General features: G+C 41.1%; 1 protein-coding gene and 1 long non-coding RNA gene across 7 annotated transcripts; both read left to right on the top strand.

Annotated features, from left to right (window-relative positions):
- The first annotated feature begins 1,394 nt into the window (after positions 1 to 1,394).
- Positions 1,395 to 5,016, top strand: LOC108611607 (kinesin-like protein Klp59C). Its single transcript, XM_018004338.2, has 3 exons — positions 1,395 to 1,809; positions 1,876 to 3,083; positions 3,784 to 5,016. The coding sequence occupies exons 2-3, from the start codon at positions 1,926 to 1,928 to the stop codon at positions 4,885 to 4,887; spliced, it is 2,262 nt and encodes a 753-aa protein (XP_017859827.1). The 5' UTR covers positions 1,395 to 1,809; positions 1,876 to 1,925; the 3' UTR covers positions 4,888 to 5,016.
- A 1,260-nt stretch (positions 5,017 to 6,276) lies between these two features.
- On the top strand, positions 6,277 to 17,798 carry LOC149269822 (uncharacterized). Of its 6 annotated transcripts, none has more exons than XR_016269529.1 (5): positions 6,277 to 6,375; positions 6,711 to 6,759; positions 6,871 to 8,852; positions 9,141 to 13,816; positions 16,552 to 17,798. It is a non-coding gene; the product is annotated as an uncharacterized LOC149269822 (long non-coding RNA). The 6 variants fall into 6 exon arrangements; XR_016269532.1 differs by lacking the exon at positions 16,552 to 17,798 and having other exon boundaries at positions 9,141 to 9,562; positions 13,263 to 13,277; XR_016269530.1 differs by lacking the exon at positions 16,552 to 17,798 and having other exon boundaries at positions 9,141 to 9,651; positions 13,263 to 13,277.
- Positions 17,799 to 17,915: the final 117 nt, after the last annotated feature.

The following is a 17,915-nucleotide window of genomic DNA, read 5'->3' as shown; positions in this document are numbered from 1 at the left end:
TAATATTAAACAGTGTAATATTCTCCAAGCTTTCCCATAGTCTAACTAAATCAATTTCGCAAAACATCATAAACAAAGAGTAGACCCAACTCTATATAATACGTATAATTCAATTGCATTCCGAAATCAGTTAAGAAAGCAGCTTCGGCTGTGCAAATACTGAGCCGTTAGGAGCGGATGCTGTTTTACCTGGCAAGTGGTTAGGCAAGCTAACCTATCAACACACACATCCTGCTACCACCGCTCAGACACCTCCGAAACTTTTCTCATTATGTGTATCCACACGCACATGGCATAGAAGTTGCCGGCTGCGAGCTTCCTGCCAGAGTCCCGACAGGCAGCTGGAGCAGCTTCAGCTACACCTCCCCTCTGCCCCGCCTGCACCGCCTACCACGCCTGCCACGCCTCCTCGCTGCCCGCCACAATGCCTGTGCAACGCATCGGCGCTTTCAATGACTTCCGTCATCGCCGACACACTCGACGTGTAAATTTGCATTTGCTTCTAATTACGAGGAGCAGCACGAGCAAAAAACGATAGCGAAAAATGGGAAAAGTCGAAAGAGAAACTACAGATGCTGGCTGCCACGCCCTGCAGCCCGCATTAGCAGCACTTGCTGAAGCAGCAGCAACAGCAGCGGCAGACGCTTGTGGCAATTGCAATTTAGAATTTCAATTATATTTATATTTTTATGAGGGCTGCCTCACCCAACCCCCCCACAGTCAGCCCCCACTCTGAGCACACGGAAACACTACAAATCAAGTGCCACGCACGCAAATTTCCTTTAATTAAAACTAAACTTTTCACAGTTTTGCCTAAGGCTTCTCCCAGTGCAGTGCTCCTTATCAGATCTGCATCTGCATCTGCATCCGCATCTGCATCTGCATTTGCATCTGCATTTGGTAAGCACCGGAAAATTGCTTGGCTTCAACTTACGGAAACTTTGGGTTAGGCGATGTCATCTAACAGTTGTATTTGTTGCCACTCGACTTGACGCCAACTTTTACCAAGAGCCTTTCTTAGACTAAAGTCCAAAAATAATGATGCCAGCTCAAGGTGTCTATGAGCCTCACTATGGGTCTTCATGTGTGTGTGGGTGAGTGTGTGAGAGTGTGTGTCGGTGTGTGTGGTTTGTTGAGCATGAAAACTTTTATTCAATGCAATAGAGTGTACTATTTCTTGAGAGGTCTTCAAGAAATACTGCTCTCTCTGGAGTACTTTAGCCACCTAAGGATCTTATCCTGAACAGTAATTACAGACGTCAACGGGATTTCATTTGGCGTTGCAGCTCGACACAATTTCGTTATATTACTAGGGTAAGCTATAAACCCCTTTCATCTTTGATCCAAAAATCGAACACATATTTCTAATCTAGGCAAGCTATACAAAATATTCGCTTACATCAGGTGTGCCCATTTTCTGTGATTTTCTATTTTATAGTAGGCTGGGCAAATTAAAAATCCTTTGTTTTAATCATTTGAAACCATTTTACGTACTACATTTTATACAACACTTGTGATTTAGGCACTTTGTAAACAAGAAATAAATCAAACTTTTTGGAACTGCTATGAAAACGATCTCATAGACACAATCAACACTCTGATCCAATCCAGTTGCAAGCTAGAATCGAAATAAAGCAGATATTTTGACACAGATATATTTATATACATTTTTTTTGGGAGTTTGGGTACATCCATTGTGCAGCCATTATTCGGATCTGATCAATATATCATTGCATTCATTGACATACGCAACGATATCATTTCGAACATATTATCTGAGCACAATACTCCGTTGACAGGCCCAACCGGGTGAGCATTTTCCCCTAACTGTTTTTATATAATTTTCTAATTTCCGTTTTCGTTTTGCGATTGCAGAAATATTTGCTTATACATTTATTTCACAAACGTAAGTAATTTGCTGATATATGGAGGTGCTAGCGATTGGCGATAAGATCAACATCCGGCGATCCGACGGATGCATCCAGGCTGCATCGGTCGGATTGAAGAGTCCCGACCGACAGGTGGTGACCGTTGAGTGGACCCAGGGCAGCAAGGTGAAAGGCAAGGAAATACCCTGGGGCACCATACTGGAGCTCAATCCGTTTCTGGCGAAGTTCAGGCAGAAGCAGCAGTCGCCGCCCGACAAAATGGAGCCACCCAAGGCCGAATCGAAGCCGCACAATCTCTCCGGCTACAGCATGTACCGGAAGAAGTCCACGAACAGCAGTCCCTACAAGAAGCGTATGCGCAATCGTTGCGATAGCACCGTGAATGTGCCGGCTTCCATCAAGACCGCGAAGCCTGCGAAGCCCGTCAAGCCCGTCAAGTCACCGGCCATTCGTGCTGTTCATCATGCCAATCCCGTCAATGCGGAGCCGCGGGGCGTCAGGGGCGCATCGAGCACGGCCAGCATTAAGCGCTCGAGCGTTGTGCGCGAGGTGGAGCGCCTGAAGGAGCAGCGGGAGCGTCGCCGTGCCTGGCAGGCCGAGCAGCGACGGGAGCAGAGTGTCCTGATGAGCAAAGATCCGGGCAATCCCAACTGGGAGGTGGCGCTGATGGTGCGCAATTATCGTGGGCAGCTCCACATGAATCCGCTGCGCTGCCTGAGCTCGCGTGGCGCCCGCACCCAGCAGATAACCGTGTGCGTGCGCAAGCGTCCGATGAGCCGGCGCGAGCTGCAGTCGAAGGCCGTGGACATCATATCGGTGCCCAGTCGCAGTTCGCTGATCGTGCACGAGCTGCGCAACAAGGTGGATCTGACCAAGTTCCTGGAGCACCACAAGTTCCGCTTCGACTACACCTTCGACGAGCAGTGCAGCAATGCGCTGGTCTACGAGCACACCGCTCGCCCCCTGATCCGCACCATGTTCGAGGGCGGCAATGCCACGTGCTTTGCCTACGGCCAGACGGGCAGCGGCAAGACCCACACCATGGGCGGCGAATTCTGCGGCAAGGTGCAGGACTGCACCACCGGCATTTATGCTCTGGCCGCTCAGGATGTGTTCGCTGAGCTGGAAAAGCCCAAATATCGCGAAATGGGCGCCAGTGTTACGTGCAGCTACTTTGAGATCTACGGCAGCAAGGTAAGAGTACAGTCTGCAAGTATAGTCGATAGTCGAGTCAATCGATAGTAGAGGAAGTTTCGATCACTTTGCGAGAATCTCATTTATATAATCGATAGTCGATCAATTAGTAGAGGAAGTTTCGAACATCTTGCTAGATTCTCATTTATATAATCGATAGTTGATTGATAAGTGGAGGAACTTTAGAATATCTTGCTAGAATCTCATTTATATAATCGATAGTCGATCGATAAGTAGATTCTCATGTATATAATCGATAGTCGATCGATTAGTGGAGGAAGTTTCGAACACCTTGCTAGATTCTCATTTATATAATCGATAGGTGATTGATAAGTGTAGGAACTTTAGAATATCTTGCTAGAATCTCATTTATATAATCGATACTCGATGGATAAATAAAGGATTCTTATTTATATAATCGATAGTTGATCGATAAGTAGAGGAAGTTTCGATCACTCTGCTAGATTCTCATTTATATAGTCGATAGTCGAATCAATAAGTATAGGAAGTTTTGATTATCGTGCTAGATTCTCATTTATATACTCGATAGCCGATGGATAAGTAGAGGAAGTTTTGATCACCTTGCAGGATTTTCATTTACATTATCCATAGTCGAATCGGTAGTAGAAGCTCTTCTGATCAACTAGCTATTTACCCTTTGAGGAGTACAATGAGCTCTAATTGAGATCTTCTCAAACAGGTCTTCGATTTGCTGCTGCCGGAGAAGCCGATGCTGCGCGTGCTCGAGGACGGTCGCCAGCAGGTGGTGATCGTTGGCCTGACCCGAATGCCAGTGCAGAAGGTGGAGGATGTGCTGGCAATTATCGAGCAGGGCAATCGGGAGCGCACCTCTGGCCAGACGTCGGTGAACATCAAGTCGTCACGCTCGCATGCCGTCTTCCAGATGGGTCTGGTGTTGCCCGACGATACGGAGCCGTGCGGCAAGTGCTCCTTTGTGGATCTGGCTGGCAACGAGCGCGGCGCCGACACACAGTCGGCTAATCTGCAGACGCGTCGCGAGGGCGCCGAAATCAACAAGTCTCTGCTGGCGCTGAAGGAGTGCATTCGCGCCTTGAGTCGCCATTCGAGCCATCTGCCCTTCCGGGGCTCCAAGCTGACGCAGGTGTTGCGCGACTCCTTTATTGGGGGCGAGCAGAACAAGACGTGCATGATAGCCATGATATCGCCGGGCCTGAGCTCGGTGGAGAACACACTGAACACCTTGCGCTATGCGGATCGTGTCAAGGAATTGGTGGCCAAGGACGATGATTTGGTGGAAACGGACAGTGAGCAGCCAAGCAAGAATGACGAAACAAGCTCAGCCAACGAGGACAGCAAGCCGGGGCAGGAGTCTGGCACCGAGACAGACACCGAGTCGGATGAATTCGAGACGGAGGTCAATGATGAGCGCGCCAACTTCGCGGAGTTCAACTCAAGCCAGAACTCAGATGCCACCAGCTCGTTCCGCAAATTCGATAGCAATATGTCCCTGAGCGACGCAGACGGCGAAATCAATGGCGAGCCTGGAGCACGTCTTCAAATATCGGAGATTCTAATGCAGCACGAAGTCATGTTTGAGTTCTTCAACAATTACAAAATGCACTTTGAGGCGGCTGTCAGGGATGAAACGTCCCTCGAAAAGAACAAACGTATAACCAAATTTCTGCTCAACGGGGAGCCAATAATTTGCGAGCTGGCAATTCTAGTGAAGCATGCACACGATCTGATCTCGAACTACAATTCTCAGCGATTCTCGGAGAGCGACCTGGCGGAGAGCGATGAGGTGCAACAGCTTTCAGATTAGGGCTCCAAGACTTGGGACCTCGCCAACAACATCCTCAACCACTTATTTATTTTATATCGCACTGTATTACAATTGCAATGTGGATCTTCGAAAGAATTATAAAAATTTCATAAGAGGCAGTACATTCAATTTTATACGATCTCAATTATTTACGCTAGGGAATAGAGAGCGCAGAATAGATATAGAGAATACAGAATGGAGATAGAGAATACAGAATAGAGATAGAGATAGAGATACAGATACAGATACAGATACAGATACAGATACAGATACAGATACAGATACAGATACAGATACAGATACAGATACAGATACAGATACAGATACAGATACAGATACAGATACAAATATTCAATTTGCTCCACATCAAATGGATATTTCCCTTTAATACCGGAACAATGGTGTTAAATACAATTTATCCATTTCAGAGATTTCACTTTAATACAGCGAATTAGAGGCATTAATTGTTAATTTGAAGTATAACAAGTAAGAAAGCTCTAGTCGAGACTGCTCGACTACGAGATCCCCTGAACCCTTGGAGCAATAGATATTTCAATAATTTTTCGCGTCTTTCAGCTTACAGAAGAAACACGCACACACACACACAGGCACGTACGCACACACAGGCACACATACACACACACGCATACAGACACACATACACACGCACACGCATACACACACAAACGCATACACCCACACACATACACACACACATACACAAACACATACACACACAAGCACCCACGCATAAACACGCATGGGCTGCAGTGTGCGCTTACTATGAGAACTTAATTGTTTAATAACTTTTTTGTGGACGTACGATCTTCATGAAACTTTTAGATTATGATTATAACATGAATATGCATGTAATTGCCAAAGTACAAGTCTCTAGTATTTTAAATACGCTTTTTACAAAAGTGAGGGTGAGGGGGTGAATTTAATATATACAATAAAGGTGTAGAAGATATAATTTTATAACTGGGTTTCGATAAGGTTTTTTATCGATAAAAAAAGATCGGGATGAGTTATCGATTTTTAATGATAAACTTGATATGCGCGCTGTAATTACAGACATTTAAAAAAAAAATTTGAAGTCTCTAGCTCTTATATCTTCTGAAATCGACGCGTTCATACATACGGACAGACGGACAGACGGACGGACGGACAGACGGACAGACGGACAGGCGGACAGACAGACGGACAGGGCCAAATCAACTCGGCTCGTCGCCCTGATCAAGAATATATATACTTTGTGGGGTCTGCCACGCCTCCTTCTCCCTGTTACATACATTTCAACAAAACCATTATACCCTGATTTCCCATTGAAAATGGGTTCAGGGTATAAAAATGAGTTATCCGTATGAAGTGGAACAAATTGTATATTATTTGCAACATCTGTATAAAAGGGCGATTCGTCTTAAGTATAATGCATATCGAGTGTGTTAACGTGTCGTATACGTGATTTTGATACTTTTTAATTGCAACGTAAGTAAATGCGAAAGCATAGCAAGTGTGTTGAGGCTATGATAATTTCAGTAATTCCACTTTGCTTCTGTAAGCATTTAGCTTCTTTAAGTACTTAATATAAAAAAAAAAAAACAAAGTCCTGAAATCTACGTAGATAAACCGTATCAGAATATCATATTTCTCTAAAAATGCCTATTGATGCCAAATGCGTCAACGATTTTAAACCCCCGTTTAGTCGTGCACTCTCGACTAGAGTTTTCTTACTTGTTGTGCCTAAATATTTGTTAGTTAATAAGATTGAGCTGAACATTGGTTGAAAATATAAGTAAGTTGAGTTTTTTATTAACTTCCAGAGAATCCAAGAAGTTTCCATTGTCCGTAAGAATGAATTTCAAGTACTGTGTAAGTATATAAGAACATACATGCATATTTATTAAACTCGTGCGTTTTTACTCTTACTACATTAATCGTTCTCTTTGTTTCTATACCACTTACTTTCTCTTTCTATCGCAGTTGCTGCTGTTATCTATGCTGCTAGCGGGCGCTAGCACTAGACCGAGCCAACAGGCCGTAATATTGCTTTGCCGCCCGCCGTGGTGTGGTACCGATACCCAAAATAAGTAGAGTCGTTTATTTTTCGTAATTATTTCGTACCAATTGCGAAAAATAATAAACTTCCATAAAGTAAATTAAATTGTTAGAATTTATTGAATTTTTGCATTACTTCTTAATTTTTTTTTTCCATAAACTTCCTATGATGCGTGGAAAATGTAACCCGCTGCCATTTATCAAAAGTAAATTCAATCTTTTACCCACGCATATTTGTCGAAAGTGTAGTTGAGAGCACTTTTGCCGCCCGGTGAGTGAAATGCAGTGCAAAAACTTTGCGCTCACACTGTGAGCAGAGCAGAGCAGAGCAGAGCAGAGCAGAGCAGCTGAGATATGAATATGAGTTAGTCGGGTTTATCGCAATGCGAAATGTCTGCGCGATGGCAGTCAATTGCTCATTGACTTGGCACACGACTTGGCCGGCTAGCGAGTGCTTAGACTAGCTGACTAGTTGACTAGCTGGGCCGTAAGCCTTGGTAAGATGCCAAATCCGAGATGCAGCTGTGGCAGCGGCGACAACAAGGACAAGAATAGAAGGATGAGAATGGAAATGGGAATGGGAGTGGGAACGGGTAGGGGAACGGGAATGGGTGTGGAAAGGGGGCCACGTATGGTGGAAAACAAAGTTCAGGGCAATAGATACGAGGCAGGAATGTGAGTTTCGGTTTAGTTGAAGTTTAGTTTACGTGCGCGTGGATTTCAAGCTGTGCGCGCACATAAGTTTGCGGCTTAAGCATGTGAAATTCATAAGAGCACAGCCGGATGGCAGCCAAACGAACTGCCACACATCGCCCGCCCCCAGCCCCTAATAACTTCCCGCACATCCACAGGCGAACTCTTAACCCTTGCCGCTCGGCTCGCGTTTTCACCTGTATCCACATAAAATACAGCACTAGCTAATGCATTTGCCAGCCACCTTCTAAATAACCCCAACGTACAACCCACACGCAACCTGGGAGCCAGCCAACCAGCCAGGCAGGCAGGCAGGCAACCAGGCAGCTAGTCAAAAAGTTGCCACATGAAAAGTTTAAAATTAAATGTAGCTGGATTTTCTAGCTGGATTCCATTCATTCCACAAACCCCTTTCACATATGCTATAGATGAGCCAAAAATAAAGGGGAAAATTAACTGTGAAAGGGGTTCGTGTGAGAGCTGTGTAAGAGCTTCACCTGATGTTTGCTTTAAAAATAATTATTTAATTATTATTCAAAGATATATCATTCTTAGCATATCGATGTTAATTAAATATTTTGATATAGGAATTTGCTTTGAATATTTTAAGGAATAAAGCAGGGCTTTAAGAAACTACTAGTTTTCATGTTTTTATATATGACAATCGCATTTTATATCAATTCTCAATCTTCATAACCATCTGCTATCATAACTAATAATTTTCTTTAGCTTCATTTCAAAAGTTTCGCGTTTCTTGGCTCTGCCAACTTTCAGCCAAGCTCCGCGTGCTGTGTCTAATTATGTTTTAGCCTAATAGAATATAATTTGAGCAAAATTATTGAAAATTGACGGTAATTGAAATGAATTTGAACAAATTTGAATGCATGGCCAAGTGTCGTGTTGGGCAACCATCAAAATGCCGAAAAGTGTTCAAACCAGGCGATTCAACTCAACTCAAGTCAAGTCAATGGCACGCGACATTGACTGAAGGAAAGGCTGCAAGTGGCGAAAGGACTGCAATTTGGACTGGGTGGAAGGAAGTGAAAAGCGGCTATTAGACATTTTACTCAAGCTGTGGAAATTACGGAGACCTTCTCTATGATTAGGTGCACTGTTGTGGATTTTAGAATACGCTAGGGTGGAGGATATGTGAACGGACAGAGAGAATATGGAAAAATAACAAATTGAAATGACAACTTGAAATATATAAACAGGTAAATTTGCTTCCGAATATATTTTACAATACTTTTACCTACTATACTATGCTAGCCGACTTATATCCTGCTTTTTGTATTTAAAGCTCTCATTAGATTCGGTTCGTTAAAGAGTTTCTTTAATTCCATAAATCTAGATCAAACGTTAGAAAAACTGTACAAATGAACAAGCTTCCACTCATTTGCCATGATATTATCTTACCTATACAATATAAATATGTATTTTGATACAAGTATTTAAACATATATACATACATATATTCAAGTACTGTTTCCCTTGTTTTGCAGCTACAATGTGGAGGGTCGATTGCAAAATAAACTCAATAAATATAAAAATAAATTAACTGCAACTAAATGAGCCAAATAAATTCATTTACCGTTTACACGCGTCACTAGTGCTGCAATCCACAGCTTTCTCTGGTCCCTCATTCAGCTCCTACTACTCTCTTTCTTTCTGTTATCCTCTCTCGGTATATATTTCTAGCTCCCCTTCTCCATACAAACACGTATCCACTAAACTCAATTGCTGGCGGCTACCCCAGCGCATTGGGGAGCAAAGCCAAGTGCAGTCTGCACTTTGGGGAATCCAAGCTGCCAAGACGACAACAAAAACAGCAACATGCAGAAACCAGTGAAAAAACAACAACAACAATTGCCAAGGCGTCAGTCGAGAGTCACACGGGTCACACTTTACCCGCTACCAGCTGCAGGTGATTCTTTTATAACGAACCCCCAGTTTCCCCCAATAGTGTCTGCTCCACCATGGCTGACGGAATTTCGTTTGCTCTGCTCTTGTCAGGTAACTCTCAAAAGTATCTTTTAACTAATTCAATTGGGATTTTTTTTTTCTTTTGCGACTATATGTAAACATCTATAGTGTCATGAAATTTCAATTGATTGCAATGAATATATTTGCAAGACACTTTTAAATTATTAATTTGTAAGGTGTCTTAAACAAGATTTTACATTTTTTATTTAACACCAAAACACATCCATTGCAATTATCAAGTGTACGTGAGCTACCCTTCTCGCTCACGCTCTCAACAATTGCTTTGTCTACTCTTTATATAAGCTACACTTTTTTTCCCACGCATGTACATGTCGGAGTGAGATCAAAAATAATAGCCAACACATTCGCACTCACAGGCATATATAATGCATAAACCTGCATTGAAAGCTAGAGCGTAAATGGCGAGTCAGTAATTGAGTTTTGCTCAACTCTCCAAAAGACGCTGCCCTGCCGACTCACTCGCACGCATAAAAGAGAACAGCGATAATGAGGAATGCTTACAACTTTTATACTCTCCACTCTCCACAGCTATGCAAGTCTACCATTAATATCTATACTGTTGCACTGCAGTGCGAGCAGACAAGCAATTGTTCTCCTTTGCTGCTCACTCTTCATTTGGCTGCTTCGAATTGATCGTAGATGGCGCGCATAATTTATTTTCTTTTCAAATTAAATTCAAATAAGTGGTATAAATATCAAAATGTTCTTAATAATAGAATATTTAATGTACAATCATTTTAGAGGTAATATATTCATAAAATCATGTTGCACACTGCAAGTTAAATGAACGAAAGTATGTACATACATATGTATATGTATGTAAGTACACAACACATATATTTATTCATACGTACATATGTATTGTATGTTGATGTGTATACGATTTAGGGATGTTCGCGTGAGTCATGAACCAGTATTAAGTTCCGTTGGATTTTTGCCTGATTCCTACTCTTCTCTGTCTGCACTCTGTTTCGTCGGTATATTCGCTTGTAGGCAAGGGGGCTGGCTGGCAGAGTCAGAAGGAGAGCCAACACGGCTCTCATGCTTGCATGATTTGCGCTTCGACACATGATACGATAATTTCAACATGAAAAATTTGTAATTCAGTTAAAGACTTCAAATTAGTTCTTCTCAAATGCATATTTGTATGAGTTTATTCGATTTATTAGAAAGACTTTACTGTGGCCCCGCTCTCGATGTTGGCCAATTGTGTTCATGGCCAATTGTTATGGCCAAAGTTTTGCTGGGTGGTGTGCCTAAGCCGAATTCGCCAAACTCTAATGAGTATTATCGCCCGAAAATCTGAGTCGCAGCTATATCGAACTAATGCTCTGGTGTGTGGCGCTTTGGCTCTAAGTGTCTTACCCCATATCCTCTGGCCATGCACCATCAAACTCATTAAGCAAAAACCCTTTGGCTGCTCTGCGCCAATTTCGGTTCGGCTTGTAATGACTTCATCTTTGTGGTTCTTTCTCTCACTGTGAGGACAATTTGGCAGCGCTCTCATAGCCATTGCCCTGGCGTCTGTCAGCAGCAACAACAACAGCAGTTAGAAATTAAAGTACTTTAGTTGCGGCTATGAGATACCCTCTGTATCTATTACTTGCTACTCTTTTACTATTCTAAATCTTACTATTCTAGATCTCAAGAATATATTAAATTCCAATTATTCTATTTTATTATGTTCCATTACTTGGTACTCCTTTATCCACTTGCAATAGCCCTGCTTATCCACTCATCAATGTATACAGAGTATTGTAATAGCAACAACAATGAAAGCAACAGCAATGGCATCGAGCACACAAAACGCAACATTCGCAACTACAAACAACTTTTTAATTGCAATTAAATACGTAACAAGTTTTTAGTTGTAAGTGCGCAGAACTTCGCCTCGCACAGAGTTTTCGCAGTGGCCATTGTTGTTGTTCCTTGGTCTGTTTCTTCTTGTTTTGTCCTTGTTGTTGCGGTTGCTATCGACATCAGCTATCTTCCCTATATACATATATATATACATGAAATTGTCTTTCTCTATCTCTCTCTCTGTGAGTGTGTGTGTGTGCGATGGTTGGTGTTGTCTAAAATTGAGTTGTGCTCTTTGGGGTTTTAATTGTTAATTGTTAGCTGGGGCCCACGGTTGACGTTGATGACAACTTTCCGTTCCCAAAGCGAGCGAGCAAGCAAGATTATTGACGTGTTTAATGGCCAACAAGCGAAACGCTGCGTACGAATGCTTTCCGTCTGGGATTAGAGCTTCAGATCCTCAAGCCTGTAAGCCATGCCACGTTTAAGCGCAATCAAACAATATCACATTTTACATTCAAAGCATTATTTTCAGTAACTTTATTGTGTGGCCACTAATGCACTTTCAGTTAGGTCCTTAGGTCTTTTGTGGTCCGTGGATTAAGACCGAGTCCTTTGTGGTGGATAATATTCTAAGTAAGACACAAACGAAGGAAAACCACTTGGCTTAGCATTCATAACCATTTCAATTGAAGTAGGCGTTCAAATAAATACAAGAGCAATTCAAGAGTTTTATTTTGATTATTATTTTAAATTAGTTTATAAATTATGTATAGCAATACATTTTTGCGTTTCTACCTTTATTTTTGATCCTAATTATTAGTTCTAATCTCTAGTAAATAAAATACTGACTGACATTTAATATTTCACTCTTTTGCTGATAATTTTGTGGAAATTTTAAATTTTAATATTAAATATAATTTTTAAATTTTGTTTATAGCCACGCCCCCATGTTTATTTTGTGCTGCTGTCTAAATGGAGTCAGTTGCTCCATCATCTTTTGCTTTCTGACATCTCAGAGTAGAGAACAATTGTCTGTTAAATGCCAGAATCGCATTCATATTCGTAAAATATTATTTTTACTTTATATGTATGTGTATGTGTGAGTGCTTTGACAGGCGAATAGTTGCAATTCCATTTAGACTACCTGTTCCTCTCTCTTTCTCTCACTCTTTCGCTCACTCTTTTGTCTATTGCAATGACTTTTGTTGGCTGTCAGTTAGTTTTGGCTATTGTTGGTAATTATTCAGATTTTGTTTGCATTTTCTGCATAAATAATTCTTCAAATTAAGACAGCTCAAAACTCGAAATGCAAAGTTATACAGCTGTCAGGGCATCGAGTATGGCACATCTTCATGGACAGACAGTACGAGCCAGCAGAGTAAGCACTAAAATGCAGCTGCCTGTCATTAGTGAAAACTCCCCATCCTCAAGCCCGTGTTTATCCCAGATATCACCTCTAATTTAATCCAGCTATGTGTTGCTAAAATTCCCTGCATTTTTATATTTCTTTGCTGCTCTAAACTTTTGTTGTGAACAGACTTGCAGGATTTGTATTTCAGAGATGGCATAATTAAAACAGATATGTATGTCGTTTCATTTGCAGATTAAATAGAATATAATTGCAAACAAACCTTAATGAAAATGTTATTGATAACGAAAATCGATTCAGTTTTAGCAGTGAAGAGCTTATGAAATAAGTAGATTGGATAAAGTATAGAATATTAGAGCAGGGTAACATGCTAGTCGTTCACTTTTAGCTTGGAGCACTGTCTCACTTGTTTTGTTCATCATATTTTCTTTACTTTTTTCATTTTTAGTTTTTTTTCTCTCTCAGTTGGAATTATGTATATGGAGAAATTACGTTGGCTAACAACTTTGGCAGCGCGGCCTTTATGTAAATTGGCCGGCAAATTAGTGAAAACCGCGGGACAGGTTTGGAAGGCGAGCAGCTAGAGCGGGACAGCCGGCAGCCAGGCAGCCCGGCAGCCACTTAAAGGTGTGGCTCAAGTCGTTCGCCTTGCTCAATGACCTGCGCCCCTCCGGCCAAGTGGTCGTCATAAAGTTTCATTAGATGTAAACGTTAAACGGCAACCGCAGCCACAACAACGACGACAACAACAACAACAACGGCAGCAACAACAGCAGCTACAATGACAACGTTGTCATCTTTTAATTTGTATTTAAATGAAACGGTAGATCAACAAAGAACGACAACGACAACAACAACGACGAGGACACGCAGTGAAAAGGACATGTTCTGGGTGTGCTCAAAATGTTATTATCCAGATGGTCATAATCGGCTAATTCCTTGCCTCGGGAATATATATGTATATATGAAGGTTCTCAAATTTTTCGGAAGAAGGTGGAATATGTAAGTAATCGATATTTGTCTAGAAGAGAATTAAATTTTGACTGATTTAAGGCAACTGCAATATAACTTATAAATGTGTAGAAATTTTATAAAAATGGAAAGTCGTAGGTCTGGGTTCCTAAGAGTAGCCAAAATAATACTATAATACTAATATACATATATTTGCTTGTATAGATAAAATAGATTGATAGAGATTTTTTATATCTTTTAACTAAAAGTAGATAGATTATAAGAATAATTATTTGAAAGACTAGTTAGATAGGTAGGTAGAGCGATAGGTAAATATTTTACAATTTTGTTTTGACTAAAGACAGAATTAATTCTTATACAGTAGAAAACCGATAATTCCAAAAGGCAAGGGGGTCAGTTTTTTTTTTTTCGATTAACAAAGAAATTAAAATTATCGAAAATTATTGAGTACTAATTTCTTGCAATAGGGATAGAAGTTTCTTCAATTTATAGCGATTTTCGATTCAGCTACAATTTAGCTATAATTTAGCTATAAATCGTACTAGAGCTAGATCTTACAATATCTAAAGATCCCTTTGTAGAGATCGCCAAATATTGACTAGGATAAAGCTCACATCTTTATCAAGTAGTCACATTACTTGAATGCCCCTTGAAGCTCATAAATCGAATTATAGGCTTAATATTATCATACTTAAAAGTGTTGTAGTTCCATCGCAATCTTCGATTTAGTCCCGAACAACGACAGGAACTGAAACGATGGTAGAGTAGCTTCGCGTGATTCCCTTCTGGCCCTTTGGCTGTGTGGATCTTTTGGCTCTTTGGCACTTTTTCTGTTTGGCCGGCCCGTCGTTTTCATCGTCTTTTGCCTTTGGCATTGCCATTTCTCCTACTGCAGCAGTAAAAATGACTGCACACAGCTGTGCTTCATGGCTTTGCGACGCTGCGGCAGTAAGATTTTATTAGCGGTGGTATTAGCAGCGACAGCCACATAGCGCACCACCTCCATTGCCACCAGCCCTCAACAGCGACCAAGCAACGCCCCCACCTGGGGCCACAGTGGTTGACGGTTGCATATTAATGCAGGCATAAAAATATTTACAACTTTTTTTATGCAGCTGAATTTTTGGCAAATTTAATATAATATAATTTCTGGTCGTTTAATGAGACCATTGAAAAATGTTCGCTTCAAGAGCGATAGCCGATGACAGGCATAGAGGAGGTGGAAGGACTGGCCGAGTTGGAGTTGTGGGAGGGTCAACAAGTGTTGCGGCCATTATGGCCGGAAACCCTGGACTGGCTGTAAAAATTGGCCGAACAAACATTATGCAAAGTACAAGAAGTGGCCATAAAAATGTACCCGAAATAGCTTTTCGACCACTGTGCTGGGTTTATTTTTGCATAGGTTGAGCCGAGAATTCGTTGGCTTGAGTTTTTGTCTTTTCACTAATCCGAAGTGGGGAGCTCGCAAATACCAATGCCTGGCTTCTGTCATGTGCAAGAGTTGCTGGCGTTGGTGAAGTGGGGAGGTGGGCGTGGTTTGGCTTGGGTTGGCCTGGGATAGCTTGGCTTGGCTTGGCATGCCATAAGCGAAAGGATTATACAAATAAAAATAAAGGCCAGGCGAGAGGTGTTATAAATTTGGGACAGCAGGTGAAAACAATTTGGTTCATAAACTTTTCGCTTAGCATCAGCAGCATCAGCGCCAGAGTGTTGGGAATCCGCAATCCACAGCCTGGGCCTGACTTCTGTTTTTGGCCCATGCGGTTTGACACAGAGCAGAACAAGGATAAAAATGCTGACTGCTGAAAGCAGCCGCTCGAAAGGACAATGCTAACGGAAGAAGAAGAAGATGAAAAAGCCCCACACACATTTTGCATGCAGTGAAATATAATATTTTTGTGATTGCTCGAAGCAGAGGAGAATATTGAGAGAAAAATAGAGGAAATAAAATTGTGTTTTTCATGTGGGAATATTTATAATAAAGGTGTAAATCAAATACATAAGAACACTGGAAATCAAATTGAACTAATAATTAAAATCGAAAAACAACAAACAATATTAATTTAAATATAAATTCAGGTTAGACGACATTTAAAATTGTAAATGAACTTAGTTCAGTTGTTCAGATATTGAGAGATTTCAAGAATAACCTAATGTAGATTTAGAAAAGCAGAATTTTAAGTGAGATGAGCAGTTGAAGATGATTGATATGAAGATCATGATGTTCATATCAGTTTTATACTTGAGTGATATAGTGTTATCAGAAGTGTATGCAATTATGGGTTATTTTAGGGTTTAGTGTAGGATAATTTTCAAAAAAAAAAAAAAAAAAAACCTTTTATTTAGATCACTAAGGTAAGCTGCAGTTGTTTAAGTTTTAAGAACAGTCCTGATATTATATTGATTTTGAATTTTTTATATTTATTTTAAGTAATGTAATGCAATCACAAAATATATAATAATATATAATTAAAGTAAAATAATATAATTAAAATATATATTATTATTAATTTATTTTAAAATAAATACGAGAAAAATTCCCTTGATAGTTTCTGTTGCACATTCGAACAAAGGAAATTTACTCAAATTATATTATTGCGAAAATCTGTGGCAAACTAGAAGTTAAAAGAGAGCAAACTAGAAAATATTGAAAGAAAGTGCCACAATGACAGCCATTTCTCATGTTAGACGTGCTTTTTATGTGCACGGAAATTAAAGTAATCATTTTTTATTGCGCGAACAAACAAAGGCATTATATTTTACAGCATCAACAACAGAGAAAGAACGAAAAGCGGGAGAGAGAGAGGAAGAGAGAGAGAGAGAGAGACAAAGATACAAACAACGTCAACTAAAAAGCCGAAGCAAACCGCAAAATGCGCTGAAGGACAATTGAGTGCAGAAATATGGGGCGCTTGAGAAACTTGCGAACGGATACATAGTCCAAACAAGCGAGCAAACCAAAGTAAACCCAACAAACTAACCCCAGTCTCCAGACCCAACAACAACAACAGCAATAACAACAAGAAAACGCAACGAAGCGACCAGCGGTCGCTGCGACATCGGACCTAGGCAAGAACAAAGACTTTGGCAGCTGCGACAATGACAACAGCGAAATAAAAACATATAAAACCCGTAGAAAATTGCATTAAAATCTATGGAGTGTGCATAGAACGCGCCGTTAGTGCCACCAATCCCCCGGCCACTACGCCCACTGGCCGTGGCTCGTGGCCCGTGGCCCACTCTCTCACTTACACAAGCACCGCCCCTCTCTGCAGCTCTCAAGCATGAATTGGAGACGGAGACCCATTATGAACTGCACGAGGGAGCACGAAGAAGCGTGGAAATGCACTGGCTAGCAGTGGCAGTTCCTACCTCGCCTCCTATCGCCTCCACAGTCCACCCCCCCCCCCCCCCCCTCCCTTGGCTCTTGATTTTGGGTTTTCGGAACTACGAAACGGCGAACTCGTGAAAAATTAAAGGAAAAAGGATATGACGCCACATTGCAACATGAACGCAAAATTGCGATTTTATTATATTTTAACAATGCACTTCGTTACGTGATTCCCACTAGAAATTGTCCTCAACATGCCTTTGCTACAGCCGGCGCTGCTACAATCCCTCTTCCGTTCCTGCTGCAGCTCCACTTGCTCATCCTGTAGCTGTTTGCTTGTCGCCGTCTGGAGACACTCGAACGAATGCTTCTCTAGTGCCTAGCACCAATGATGGCTATGCATGCGATCCGGTCTCCTGCCAGTTACATAACTTTCAAATTTCACTCACACACTCGTATTTTATTTGTTCGAGCATCGTAAATTCATTTTATTCCTTGCATGCGCCAAGCATATTTATTAGAGAACGCATTGTTTGTCCAAAATTTGTAACAATTTGCTTATCAACTGATGCTCCTTTCGGCACAAGTGTATTCTAGCCATCTTCCCATTAGGCCCAAAACATGCAACAAAATAACAAGAATAAAGTTGAGAACAGCTTGCCATTTGTTATATACCTATAGATATATATATATATATATATATATATATATATATATATATATATATATATATATATATATATATACATATGTATATATGAATGAATGTGTAAATATTTGTGCTGTTAGGTTTATGAA

Source organism: Drosophila arizonae, chromosome 3 (genome assembly GCF_054131065.1).
Source record: "Drosophila arizonae isolate 15081-1271.41 chromosome 3, UAZ_ARI_1.0, whole genome shotgun sequence".
In the NCBI taxonomy this organism is placed as follows: domain Eukaryota; kingdom Metazoa; phylum Arthropoda; class Insecta; order Diptera; family Drosophilidae; genus Drosophila; species Drosophila arizonae.
The sequence above is the reverse complement of the archived record's forward strand: the minus strand, read 5'-3'. Positions and strand labels throughout refer to the sequence as shown.